General features: G+C 43.3%; 1 protein-coding gene across 3 annotated transcripts in view; it reads right to left on the bottom strand.

Annotated features, from left to right (window-relative positions):
- LOC115201837 (zinc finger protein 768) overlaps positions 1–7,338 on the bottom strand; it is a 98,653-nt gene extending 91,315 nt beyond the window's left edge. For 2 of the 3 annotated variants that reach the window (XM_029765695.1, XM_029765694.1), the window contains exons 1-3: positions 6,885–7,338; positions 6,399–6,529; positions 6,212–6,219 (exon numbers count right to left, since the gene is read on the bottom strand). In XM_029765695.1, coding sequence (XP_029621555.1) covers positions 6,212–6,219; positions 6,399–6,529; positions 6,885–7,161 — 416 coding nt within the window. In that variant the 5' untranslated portion in view covers positions 7,162–7,338. Of the gene's footprint in view, positions 1–2,916; positions 3,070–6,051; positions 6,220–6,398; positions 6,530–6,884 lie in introns of all 3 variants that reach the window. The other variant, XM_029765696.1, reaches the window with a different exon arrangement.
- Between the last annotated feature and the right edge of the window lie 7,410 nt (positions 7,339–14,748).

Genomic DNA, 14,748 nt, shown 5'->3' with positions numbered 1-14,748 from the left:
TAGGAGTGCCGCCTCTGGATTAGTGTTTTCCTGTTTGCTTATGGCTGTATACAGCTCATTGAGTGCGGTTTTAGTGCCAGCATCGGTCTGTGGTGGTATGTAGACAGCTACAAAAAATACAGATAAACTCTCTAGGTAGATAGCGTGGTCTACAGCTTATCATGAGATACTCTACCTCTGGCGAGCAAAACCTCGAGACTTCCTTAGATATCATGCAACAGCTGTTGTTTATATATTTGCATAGGCCCCCGCCCTGTGTCTTACCATTGGCTGCTGTTCTATCCTGCCGATGAGTATATAACCCGCCAGCTTTATGTTCTTAATGTCGTCGTTCAGCCATGACTCGGTGAAACATCAGAGTTTTTAATGTCCCGTTGGTAGGATATACGTGCTTTCAGTTCGTCCAATTTATTTTCCAGCGATTGAACGTTAGCTAGCAGGACGGAATGCAAAGGCAGATTAGCCACTCGTTGCTTGATCCTCACAAGGCACCCTGATCTTTTTCCGCAAAATCTCAGTTTCCTTCTCCAGCGAATGACGGGGATCTGGGACTGTCCGGGTGTCTGTTTCGCTGTAGCGTTAAGATTTCCCTTCACTGGAACTAAGGGGCCTAGCCCGAACCATGAAAAACAGCCCCAGACCATTATTCCTCCTCCACCAAACTTAACAGTTGGCATTATGCATTGGGACATGTAGAGTTCTCCTAGCATCGGCCAAACCTAGATTTGTTCGTCGGACTGCCAGATGGTGAAGCGTGATTAATCACTCCAGAGAACGCGTTTCCACTGCTCCAGAGTCTAATGGCGGCGAGCTTTACACCACTCCAGCCGATGCTCGGCATTGCGCACGGTGATCTTAGGCTTGTGTGCAGCTGCTCGACCATGGAAACGGCACATTTCTAAAGTTTAGTAGAAAAATATATATAAAATAAAAACATTCTACCCGATGACATAAAAGAAAAGTGATTTTCAAACACTAAGATTCGCGGTGATGTGGGGAGCAAGAAAATACCCTCCCTTGGGCTAGAAACTCAGTGCAGGTTTGTTTTTTTTACTTTCAATCCTACCCTGAGATGTCACAGAGAAGCGTTTTTTTTAGGACCTTATCTTTTCAACCACAGATCATAGAAACGGTCTTGTTTTCACAGATCATAGAAACGGTCTTGTTTTCACATATGTGGACACTGATTTGGTGCTGGAAATTATGATTATGAGATTGAAAAGTGGCAGAACGGACCTTTAAGACGACATGAACCAAGACCGGGGCCGTATCCACAAAGAGTCTCAGACTAGGAGTACTGATCTAGGATCTTTCCAATACAGTGCATTCGGAAAGTATTCAAACCCCTTGACTTTTTCCACATTTTGCTACATTACAGCCTTATTTTAAAATGGATTTAATATTTTTTCCCCCTCAATCTACACACAATACCCCAACCTTTCAGAAGGACAACCATCTCTGCAGCACTCCACCAATCAAGCCTTTATGGAAGAGTGGCCACTCCTCAGTAAAAGGCACATGACAGCCTGCTTGGAGTTTGCCAAAAGGCACCTACAGTAAAGGACTCTGACCATGAACAAAAATATTTGCTGGTCTGATGAAACCACGATTGAATTCTTTCGCCTGAATACCAAGCGTCACGTCTGGAGGAAACCTTGCACCGTCTCTACAGTGATGCATGGTGTTGGCAGTATCATGCTGTGGGGATGTTTTTCAGAGGCAGGGACTGGGAAACTAGTCAGGATCGAGGGAAAGACGAACGGCGCAAAGTACAGAGAGATTCTTGACAGGACAACGACCCTAAGCACACAGCTAAGACAACGCAGGAGTGGTTTCGGGAAAAGTCTCGGACTTGAACCCGATCGAACATCTCTGGGGAGACCTGAAAACAGCTGTGCAGCGACGCTCCCCATCCAACCTGACAAAGCTTGAGAGGATCTGCAGAAAAGAATGGGAGAAACTCCCCAAATACAGGTGTGCCAAGCTTGTAGCGTCATACCCAAGCAGACTCGAGGCTGTAATCGCTGCCAAAAGGTGCTTCAAGTACTGAGTAAAGGGTTTGAATACTTATGTAAATGTGATATTTCAGCTCTGAATTTTGAATACATTTGAAAACATTTCTAAAAGCCTATTTTGCTTTATCATTATGGGGTATTGTCTGTAGATTGATGAGGGGAAAAAACAATTTAATCAATTTTAGAATAAGGCTGTAACGTAACAAAATGTGGAAAAAGTCAAGGGGTCTGAATACTTTCCGAATGCACTGTATTGAATTTACCACAGGTGGACTCCAATCAAGTTGTAGAAACATCTCAAGGACGATCAATGGAAACACGATGCACCTGAGCTCAATTTCGAGTCTCATGGCAAAGGTTCTGAATACTTACATAAATAAGGTATTATTTTTATTTTAAATTTGCAAACATTTCTAAAAACCTGTTTTCACTTTGTCATTATGGGGTATTATGTGCCGATTGATGAGGAAAAAAATGTTGTGTAAATTTTAGCTACGCAGGCAGCAGAGTGGGCAGCAGCTACGTAAAAATAATTCCAGCACATGCACAGAAATCTCTGTATCAATAGCCACGGCAAGTTGGGTTACAGATAATCGGGAATAGTATATATTTTTGTTCTTGTAATTTGACCCCCTTTTCGTGATATCCAATTGGTAGTTACGATCTTGTCTCATCGCTGCAACACCCAACGGCTCGGGAGAGGCGAAGGTCGAGTCATGCTTCCTCGAACCCCAGGCTGTAGTGACGCCTCATCACTGCGATGTAATGCCTTAGACAGCTGTGCCACTATGGAGGCCCCATAACAGGCTTTTAAAATGTAATATTGGTGGACAATTTCAACTTAAAATATTTTTTAAAAGGCACTCATTTCATGGAACGACCCAGTTCACAGTGGGCTCACCTCAGTGAGACTGTGTGTGGTCCTGTACAGATCAGCTGGTTCCTCTTTTGGTTCAGGAGGAGGTGTAGTCTGGTTGTCCTCCATGACCATGGTCCCCTCAGGGTTCCCCAGACCCTCCTCCTTTACTAGCAGCACCTCTGGACCCTCCTCCTCCTGGAAGAGACAGGTGATACAGATTACACTCCTTCAGGTACATACATACACAGATAATAAACACACTTTCAGCATGGAGTTACCCATCCCCACTACGTTTGAGTCCTATACTGTAGTTACAGAATGACTTCATTGTTTTTAAACCCATAAATATGATGTTGTGGGTAAATAGAAGTCAGATATGATAAGTCATCATCAGACAAACCTGACTAAACTATTTTCACATGTACAGTATGTGTTTGTTAGTGTGTGGGTATGTGTAGGTATTAGGGCTGTCAAACAATAACAATAATCAAGTCAATGGCATTAGTAAATTGTATTAGTCAACATTTTTAAATGTGCTCAAATTTCTCCCCCTAAGAAATACTTTTCCATTTAAAAAGTAGTGCATTGAGGTACAGGCATACGATGCTTTGATCGTAAGGGACGGAAACACAAAATGATCTACATCAGAATCTTTTAATAGTATTTTCACCATAAACAACACAAAAGTCCCTAACATAGCTACAGCTATTAGTGCTCCCAATGTTTGTGTAGGCCTAATCCCTCTTATCAATGTTCTTGAAGTGTAACACTTGTACACAGTACAGACACACACACACACACACACACACACACTCTTTCTCTTACACACACCATTTTAAGTACTGTTAAAGCATTCTAGGTAAAAAGAACTGTCTCTTTGGATACAAAGAACAAAGAGCTTTTAAACTGATGAAAGCATTATAACCATCTGTACTGTTCAGATACCTTTACACACATAGTCCTACGCAGTCTCCCTCCCATTTACTCCCGCACTATTGACTATGATATTGTTGACTGCTTTGTTGGGAAAGAGAAAGAATGGCATTTCACTGGACTAGTTCACATGACAATAAAAACGTGAAACACACATCCTCTCTCTCACACACACACACAATCATACACACCCCACTCTTGCATATGCAGCCTAACTCTGAAGCATATTTTTGAGGAGCCTATTCCTTTTCAGTTCTTCCTGTGCCATCCAAATGTGCATAGCCTAGTCAGTGGTCAAGTTATCAGGTTGCTAGGTAACATGACTAGCTAGCTAACCAATGGTGTTTGTTATCAAATCAAAAAACAGCAGCTTGTGAGTAGTTTAAAACCAATCCACATCTGAAAGAAAAAACATAGCTCCAGTACTATTAGGCATAACTTTCACATGATTTTGGCTAGAGGCACACAGTCTTCAGCTATGCAAACGTGCAAGCATGGACTGTAGCTGTGCTCCCTGTTGTGTTCTGCATTTAAAAGCGCCGGTGCGGAAACACGCGCTTAAAAAAAAGGTTCCATGTGGTGAAAATATGGAAACGCAATTAACGGCATCCCAGAAATGTACAGCTATAAACATGTCACACGTTAAATGATGGCCCTAGTAGAAATATTTAGTAAGTGTATATTGGTTATAAAGCACTGTTGTGTGTATGCAGAATAGGTTGAGATCATCTGTGATGAATACTAAAGAGAATCTCAATAAAAGTCCCATTTTGTGTTTATTAAACATAAACACGTTTTAAATACACCATATGAAAACCACATATACACATGTCCCAACTAAATATCAGCATTAACTTGTTGAACTGCATTTATTTTGTCATTAAAAGTGTCTTGGGAAAAAATTCCGTAGGTGAATGGAAGTAATCCAGGCATTTGTAAACATATATCCTACACAGTACAAACATAATATGTAAAAGACTTTAGGCTTATATAACACGCAATGTCTGGATGCAAAATTCTATCCAGGAATATTCAACACTGAAATCTGTTACTCGTTATTCCAAATGCACCTGTGGATCTTTTCTGCTGATAACAATGACAATGTATAAATTTGTCTTTAATGCAGGGTTTGATCTAAACGTCAGAAGCTATCGCATGAAATGGTTTCTTTCGATGTTATAGATTGGAATGATTTTTCTGCTGGTGTATTCTGAGGTAGCTTCTCTCTGAGAACCTCTTCCCGCAGTGCATACAGGCAAACAGCGTTTCTCCCTTGTGGACCTTCAGGTGCATCTTCAGCTGGTCCTGGCGAGAGAACCTCTTCTCACACTGGGGGCAGCTGTAGGGTTTCTCCCCTGTGTGGACGCTCTGATGCCTCTTCAGGTCACCAGCCTCGGCGAAGCGCATGTGACACTGTGTACAGCTGAAGGGTTTCACCCCTGTGTGGACCCTCTGGTGCCTCTTCAGGTTGCCAGCCTGGGCGAAGCGCATGTGACACTGTGTACAGCTGTAGGGTTTCACTCCGGTGTGGACTCTCTGGTGGATCTTCACATTATGGGAGCAGCTGAAGCCTTTGTTACAGAACATGCAGAGGAACCGTTTCTCTTTACTATTGCACGATGTAGAGTCCCCTCTCTGAGCCTGGGCTCTAGTCCTGTCATTTGAGTTCAATACCTGATCAAAAACGACGCGGCCGTGTGAATCAGAAGGCTCCATCGACGTGGACACTGGGTCACAATCTCTGAACGCATGTAAAGGGGAGTGGATCGCAACATTTCGATTTGTCTCTAAGCTTTCCTTGTAATCTAAGACGTCACTGGTGTTGTCCAGCGAGTGTCCTTCTCTTAAGTGAGTCTCGTCTGCATTCCATGTCAGAGGAGTGTTGCGCTCAACTTTCACAATAACCTCATCTATGACAATACCTTCCCCTTTCTTATCTAGGTACCTTTCAGAATACACACTACTACTGTAACGGTTCCAGTCCCCTCTCATTGGATTAGTCTGTGTATCTAATACCACAGGCATGTCACCAGATATCATCTGTGTCTTTGTAGCGTATGAACAGGACGGATCATTGTGAGTCTGTAATGCATCACCTGAGTCCCAATTGGATAAAACTGTCCTCGGGTTAGCGTAAAGTAAATACTCTGAGTGGGGAGCAGGAGGACAGCCCAGTCGCCCCAGCCCCGTTAAAGTCTCGGTGTCTGTCTCTGACTTGAGTGCGGCGTTTGGCGTTCCACTGACCTCCGTGATGCTGTGTCGGGTCCTGGGCTGCACTGGGGCAGTGGTGGGGTCCTCCGTGACTACAGGGTGTGCTCCAGCCATTCCAGTCTGGATGTCTGTGCTGTGTCGTGGGTCCTCCTCTCCTTCAGACTGCTCCAGCTTGACCCCAGGACCTGCAGCCTCTGCAGACTGACAAAGAAGAGAGGAGGTTATTGGATAACAATGTCATAGGGAAGTCTCACAAGCTCCCCTATGGCAGATAAATGAGGATGTACATGTAAGCAAATTAATAGCCGAGGGGAGCCTTTCTGAAATAAAATGGCAACATTTGATGTACTGTAATTTTTATGTAACACTATTACACTTACCTCTATCATGATAATGTGCTGGGTTGAGGTTCCACTCCCCTCATCAACAGTGATTGGTTGGTCATCTCTCCATGTATTGTGTCCCACTGGCTTCACAAAGCTCCTGTAGCCTCCAGTGCGATGTCCTTCACCTGAGAGAGTGATTGGGCGAAAAGAGGTGGATAGGTTAGCTACTGTCAATGCTCAACTGTATATTGTACACTAAGGTAACATTTCTCATTACTTCTTGAAATACTATTTATTGATCGATGTATTATGTTCCATGTGTTACATTGTTTTCATTGAGTAAATAATAGGAAATGCAGTAAATTAATAATCTGGTTAGAAAATGAGTGTTTTTGCACCAAGATAGCTAAGTAATCAGGGGATATATTGCATACTATCCAAAAACTGACCAAGACCAAATTCTGGGTAACACATCTGAAAACATGTCCAGAGCGGAACGGTGCGACAGGCCGCGCATCCTCGGCCTTCTGAAAAATGTACCTCTTGCCATTCCTCTGTATCGGTCGAGGATCTTGACACTACTGGGACGACTGGAGAGGAAGCGTTCTGGCATTGTTCTCTCTGCGCGCTCCCGTGCCACCTTCAGTTCCAGTAGTTTCCTCCGCAATGTCCTGTTTTCTTTCTGGGTTTGAGTTATTTCCAAACGAAACACTGCATAGTCGTCGTCTACGAGTTTACAGATCTCTGCAACGGCTGCATTCGCTAGCACCTCCATAATGGAGGCTATTTGAGTGTGAAACACCATACAGTTAGCCATTGTTAGCTAACGTTAGTAGCTAGCTTTACCTATATACCTTCTATCAACTAAATCGTCTCCAACACGAATTATACTCTATATGGGGTGAGAATGTGATGCTGTGCAGTTATGACTACTCATATTTTGAAATCCAGGGTGTTAATAAACGTCTAAGAAATTGTTCATGGTCACTGTGGTTCATTTCCGTTTACTACTTCTTCTTAGGTGGGGTTTAACGGCGGTTGGCATCCAATCTTGATGGTGCATTACCGCCACCAACTGTACAGGGGTGAAAAAAGGAAACTGCACACGGTGAGAGTGGGAGATACTTTTTGATATTATCTCTCTCTCCTTCAGTTCTTCAAACGTCAAACCACTCTGCCGCAACCACAATAATGCTCATCTTCCTTGACTTTCCCTCCACATTAGCTGTGCCATTGATCACCATTGCCATAAAAACCATAACGTCCACCTTCTTTACATACAGCATATCTAGATCCTGCTGGTGGGAGGCCAACTCTGCAGCCTGCAGAGGCCTACCTGACAACATCGGACATTCTACTTTTTCTATCCTTTCTACCGCCTCCGCATAGGAGACAGACTGAATTCCCTGATTTTGGCCACCTCCATCTCTTTCACCCTATATGGGCTTTCCAAGGAATGTCGCCTCATGTTCTCCACCACAGTTACAATACTTTATTCCTCTGTAATTCTCTTCTGCTATACAGTCTCCATCAAAGTGGTTTCCCCCACACGTCCCACATCTCGGGTCCTTCCATCTGCAGACACTTTCTGCATGTCCAAACATTTGACATATGTTACACTGCAAAGGCCTGGATATAAAGGCTCTGACAGGATAATACACATATCCCAGCTGCACTCGAGTCAGGAGGGACTCCACATTTAAAAAAAACACAAGGAGAGACGAACTCTTCTCCTTCTTGCCATTAACCACACTATTCATCCAGCGTGCATCAACCACTCCAGGAATTTACTTTAGCATATCAATATTAACTTATTATGCAACTCCAGAAATGACTCCTTTAATAGGTGCCCTGCTCTGATTTAACTTTACCCAAAGCTTTCTCCACCACTTTGGATATCTTCAATTTACCGAGTTGGGTGTACATAGTTCCAGAAAACATACTCCTACATAGATACGATGAGGAATTATCAACCCTAGCCTTTTCCACATCAATTTAGCTTATTTTTCCATTTGTTTGGACAAATGTCCATTCTTAATTTCCACTGCAAATTGATTCAAGCGCCACCATAGCAATAAACGACAAGAAACCCTACCTTATTAAACTCATCCTCTCTGGATCTCTCTCTTCAGGCCTACTCACTGAGGGGCTCCCAGTCGAATCCCTCACCCTTGGGCTAACCGCTACTCTCGTCACTGCCTCAGCATAGGACACTTTCTTCCCCACTCAAACTCTGGCAATCTCAACCTCTCTCTCTCTCACAGGGCACTTCGGATCCCTAGCTGCCCACACACAGTGCTTTCTCTATCCCAACTTTACACTCCCTCTGACTATCCAATTGAGAAAAAAGTACATTTTTATATATTACAAGTATACTGAAGTATACTTAAATATGCTACAAATTCACATAATATACTACAAATACGAGATGTACTTTTCTAGTATATTTAGTACTATCTTTACTATCATTACACTTAACACACATTTTTGGTTTTTCTGTCTAAGTATACTACCGTAGTGGAGAAGGTTAAAAGCTTCAAGTTCCTTGGCGTCCACATAACCAACAAACTAACATGGTCAAAGCACACCAAGATAGTCGTGAAGAGGGCACGACAAAACCTATTCCCCCCCAGGAGACTGAAGAGATTTGGCATGGGTCCTCAGATTTACATTTAAGTCATTTAGCAGACGCTCTTATCCAGAGCGACTTACAAATTGGATCCTCAAAAGGTTTTACAGCTGCACCATTGAGAGCATCCTGACGGGTTGCATCACTGCCTGGTATGGCAACTGCTCGGCCTCCGACCGCAAGGCAGAGGGTAGTGCGTACGGCCCAGTACATCACCGAGGCCAAGCTTCTTGTCATCCAGGACCTCTATACCAGGCGGTGTCAGAGGAGTTTAATAACTCTATCTACATGTACATATTACCTCATTTACCTCGACACCGGTGCCCCGCACATTGACTCTGTACCAGTACCACCTGTATATAGCCCCGCTATTGTTATTTACTACTAATTATTTGTTATTCTTATCTCTTTCTTTTTTGGGGGTATTTTCTTAAATCTGAATTGTTGGTTAATGGCTTGTAAGTAAGCAATTCACTGTAAGGTCTACACCTGTTGTATTCAGCACATGTGACAAATAACATTTGATTTGATTTGAACGAGCAGGTGTTCCTAATGTTTTGTACACTCAGTGTATATGGATCTTTCTAAAACAAGGGTACCAAGTAATTAATAAACATTTGCAATTTTTTCCATGTGGATACATTAAAATATAAAAGGGGGAATATAGATACATTCAATTGAATTCATGAGTTGAATCAAAACTTATGTTTAAACCCTTTATCATGCTTGGAGTCTTCACAGTTTTGGCAAAAATCGTGTGACATAAAACACCACCTTTCTTTCCTTACATTTATGATACAGTTGTTTGTTGTTATATCATATACTAAGCATTTAACAATTGAATTACACATTGACATTGATTCTGTGAAATTCCTGGATATTGTTGTCAGACCATTTTTTTTATGGAGATCTTGGATTGTGTACTGTAACCTCATAACATTTCATATCTCTCTCTATGTTATGGTGTGGAAACAGTTTTCATGTGATTGCAAAATCCAATGCTTTGAACAGAAAGAGTAACTTTAATATGATTACTAAAACTAAAATTGATACTGAAATTAATGGGGTTCTTTAATATAATTACGTATAATAGTTGTTTGAAGTGCATTTGGTGTTTAGCTGTATTCAAAATATATTTGTTTTGCTATTTATCTAATATCCTAAGAATATACTTAAGTACAAAAAATACATCTAATTTAGATATATTATATATTTTAAATATATGAAAGTATATTTATCACAGACATACTTCTATATAGTTAAATATATTGATTTATTCAACAAGAAAAAAATCCTGCTTGGGTATGCCCTCCTGCACATTTCTCACATTTTGGGATCTCCCTCCTAAACACTGCACTAAATCCTTGGCACCTAAAGCACAGTAGGGTTTCAGAACATAGGCTCTCACAGAATAGCAAATATAGCCTAACCTGACCTTATCAGGTAGAAACTCTGTGCCAAAGCTCAACAAGACAGACAGGGTATTCCGTCTCGCCATTGCCACCGGGTCTACGTCTCACCAAACGGCACGCATCAGAAACACCAGGAAATATTACACTCAATGCTACCCCATTGATCACTCTGAGTGGCGTCCTGCACGACACAGGTCAATCCCCGAGGCGCGTGGAGCGCCCACTGCGTTTGGGCAGAGGATGCAACCGTTATCAGTTTGTCATTCACCCAGCTTGAAACAACATATGGACATTCCCATCTAAAAGGATCCATGAGCACCAACATGTGAAGTTCATAGGAGCATGTCAAATTGGGTGTCAAATGAAAGATAAGAGTCTATATATATTTGTTTATATTAAGGCATATATACATTTTTAAACCATTTTCCATCCTAAAAATGTGAAATAAGTGAAGCCTTTGATTTCTGGTCAATCAAATGGAAAAGGGGTCTGAGACAACAGCTTCCGGAAACAGTCTTAAAAGGTATTAGAAATACATCCAAACACAATAATGTTGAAGTAGGGACCCCTGTCACCTAATATCAACACTTATATTTACACGGAACAAAAATATAAATGCAATATGCAACAATTTCAAAGATTTTACTCAGTTACAGTTCATATAAGGAAATCAGTCAATTTAAATAAATGCATTAGGCCCTAATCTATGGATTTCACATGAATGGGAATACTGTTGGTCATAGACGCCTTAAAAAAACGTAGGGGCCTGGACCAGAAAACCAGTCAGTATCCGGGGTAACCACGATTTGCCCCATGCAGTGCAACACATCTCCTTCACATAGAGTTGATCAGGCTGTTGATTGTGGCCTGTGGAATGTTCCCCCACTCCTCTTCAATGACTGTGACAAGTTGCTGGATATCGCTGGGAACTGGAACACGCTGTCGTATACGTCGATCCAGAGCATACCAAACGTGATCAATGGGTGACATGTCTGGTGAGTATACAAGCCATGGAAGAACTGGGACATTTTCAGATTCAAGGAATTGTGTACAGATCCTTGCAACATAGGGAATTGTGTACAGATTCTTGAAACATGAGGTGATGGCAGCAGATGAATAGCACGACAATGGGCCTCAGAATCTCGTCACGGCATCTCTGTGAATTTAAAATTCCATCCATAAACCCACCGCCACCATGGGACACTCTGTTCACAACGTTAACATCAACAACCTGCTCGCCAACACGATGCCATCCACGCTATCTGCCATCTGCCCGGTACAGTTGAAAGCGGGATTCATCCGTAAAGAGCTCTATTCTCCAGTGTGCCAGTGACCATCGAAGGTGAGCATTTTCCCACTATAGTTGGTTACAACGCCGAACTGCAGTCTGGTCAAGACCCTGGTGAGGATGACGAGCACGCAGGTGAGCTTTCCTGAGATGGGTTCTAAAAGTTTGTGGAGAAATTCTTCAGTTTTGCACACCCATAGTTTAATCAGCTGTCCAGGTGGCTGGTCTCAGATGATCCCGCAGGTGAAGAAGCCGGATGTGGAGGTCGTGGCTGGCGTGGTTACACGTGGTCTGCGATTGTGAGGCCGGTTGGACGTACTGCCAAATTCTCTAAAAGGACGTTGGAGGTGGCTTATGGTAGAGAAATGAACATTCAATTATCTGGCAACAGCTCTGGTGGACATTCCTGCAGTCTGCATGCCAATTGCATGCTCCCTCAAAAACTTGAGACATCTGTGGCGTTGTGTTGTTGTCATGTGTGCTCCCTCTCCGGCCTCTAGGTCACCAGGCTGCTCGTTATGGCGCACACCCGTCACCATCGTTACGCGCACTTGCACGTCGTCAGACTCACCTGGACTCCATCACTTCCCTGATTACCTTACCAAAATATGTCACTCTTTCGTTCCTTCCCCAGGCGTCATTGTTTCTGTTCCAGCGTCATGTCTGTTCGTTGTTTGTGTCTCGTTTTGTTCATTTGTTTATTAAATTATGCTTTCCCTGAACTTGCTTCCCGACTCTCAGCGCACACGTTACAGAATGACGCCTCACCAAAGGGAAGCTTCAGGGAGTGTTTCTATTTAAAAAAATATATAATTGTTTCGATGGGAATGATGTCAGGTCCGGGAGCAGCTACAGGCTCTCATGCCTCGGACAGATGCCAGGCTCCCCTGCCTCCGGTCGTCAGGCGCTCATGCCTCAGCCAGATTGCCAGGCTCCCCTGCTATAGCCGGCTCGTCTGGCTTTCATGCCTTCACCGGATCGCCAGGCTCTCCTGCTTCCACCGGCTCGCCAGGCTCTCATGCCTCAGCTGGATCGCCAGGCTCCCCTGCCTCAGCTGGTCTGTCAGGTTCCCACGCATTAGCAGGGGTGACCGGTCCGCTCCTGATCCCCGGGATTGTCCCTTTGGTTGGCGTCCTGCGGCTGGAGCCGAATGCCCCGGGGAGGGGGTACCGTCACGTATGCTCTCTCCAGCGCTCTAGGTAGTCATGCTCCCGCGTCTCAGCAGGACTGACAGGTTTCCGGCGCCTCAGCAGAGGTGACTGGTCCACTCCTGATCCCCGGGATCGTCATTTTGCTCGGTGTCCTGCGGCCGGAGCCGCGCATCGGGGAGGGGGTACTCTCACGTGTGCTCCCTCTCCGGCCTCTAGGTCACCAGGCTGCTCGTTATGGTGCACACCTGTCACCATTGTTACGCGCCCCTGCACGTCGTCAGACTCACCTGGACTCCATCACTTCCCTGATTACCTTCCCTATATATGTCAATCCCTTTGGTTCCTTCCCCAGGCATCATTGTTTCTGTTCCAGTGTCATGTCTGTGCTTTGTTTGTGTCTTTTGTTTTGTTCATTTGTTTATTAAATTATGCACTCCATGAACTTGCTTCCTGACTCCCAGCGCACACGTTACATTTGTGTGAAAAAAATGCACATTTTAGAGTGGCCTTTTATTGTCCCCAGCACAGGGTGCACCTGTGTAATGATCATGGTGTTTAATCAGCCACACCTGTCAAGTGGGTGGATTATCTTGACAAAGGATAAATGCTATGATTTAAACAAATGTGTGCAGCATTTTTAAGAGAAATAAGCTTTTTGTGCGCATGGAACATTTCTGGGATCTTTTATGTCAGCTCATGAAACGAACCCAGTAGCATAGATTATTGTGAAATAGACACATTGCTTATGCAACATGAACCAATTAAAAACAGTACTTTAGCAATGAGGTTTGTGCAGTAAGCTATAAGCCCAATACATTATCACCGCATATTGACTTTTCTTGAATTGCCCTGCCAATGCATTGCTGTTCGGGCCATTTTTGAAAATTATATTTCAAAATTTGAGATAGGCTATATGATCACACCGGTAATAGATCCGTTGTTGTATTACTTGTGAAGCATAGCTGAGTGAGCATACATTTAAATCATTTTATTTTTATTTTTATTTTACTGGGCTGACATTCCTCTGCTCTCCCCTCCTCCACTGACCAAAAAAAGCTGATGGAAAAATTCAAGTCGCACTGCATTATTTGTGCCTCATGCACAAATTCATGTTGTTCCTCCGATGAACAGAAAAAGTTTAATATTTCTCAATTAAAAAAGACTCAAGCCACTAATAATAACAACAACGCAGGCCCATTGAAACACTTTCCTACTTTCATTACTGCTGCAGTGCTTGATGAGTGTCTTTAATTCCTTCGGCCTCTTGAGAACCAAACCACCGATCAAAAAGACAAGCCTGTTCCCAGCCTTTCTAGGGAGTTTTTCCTAGCCACCATGCTTCTACATCTGCTTTGCTTGCTATTTGGGGTTTTAGGCTGGGTTTCTGTACAGCACTTTGTGACATCGGCTGATCTAAAAAGGGCTTTATAAATACATTTGATTGACTGATTGATTGCGAATTCAACATGGCTTTGTGATTCTGTATTTTGTCATTTATGGAACTGTTGTCTGTATGCCTCAGAGATTAACTCATAAGCCTGAAAGATAGCATCTTTAACAGTGCCTGCTCGTCGAACATCTCATTCCAAAATCATGGGCATTAATAAGGATTTGGTCCCCCTTTTACTGCTAAAACAGCCTCTATGGGAAGGCTTTCCTCTAGATGTAGAACATTGCTGCAAGGACTTGCTACCATTCAGCCACAAGAGCATTAGCGAGGTCAGGCACTGATGTTGGGCGATTAGGCCTGGCTCGCAGTCGGCGTTCCAATTCATCTCAAAGGTGTTTGATGGGGTTGAGGTCAGGGCTCTGTGCAGGCCAGTCAAATTCTTCCACACCGATCTCGACAAACCATTTCTGTATGGACCTTGCTTTGTGCACGGGGGCATTGTTATGCTGAAACAGGAAAGGGCCTTCCCCATAC

The sequence above is a fragment of the Salmo trutta genome, chromosome 11, assembly GCF_901001165.1.
Source record: "Salmo trutta chromosome 11, fSalTru1.1, whole genome shotgun sequence".
Lineage (NCBI taxonomy): Eukaryota > Metazoa > Chordata > Actinopteri > Salmoniformes > Salmonidae > Salmo > Salmo trutta.
The sequence above is the reverse complement of the archived record's forward strand: the minus strand, read 5'-3'. Positions and strand labels throughout refer to the sequence as shown.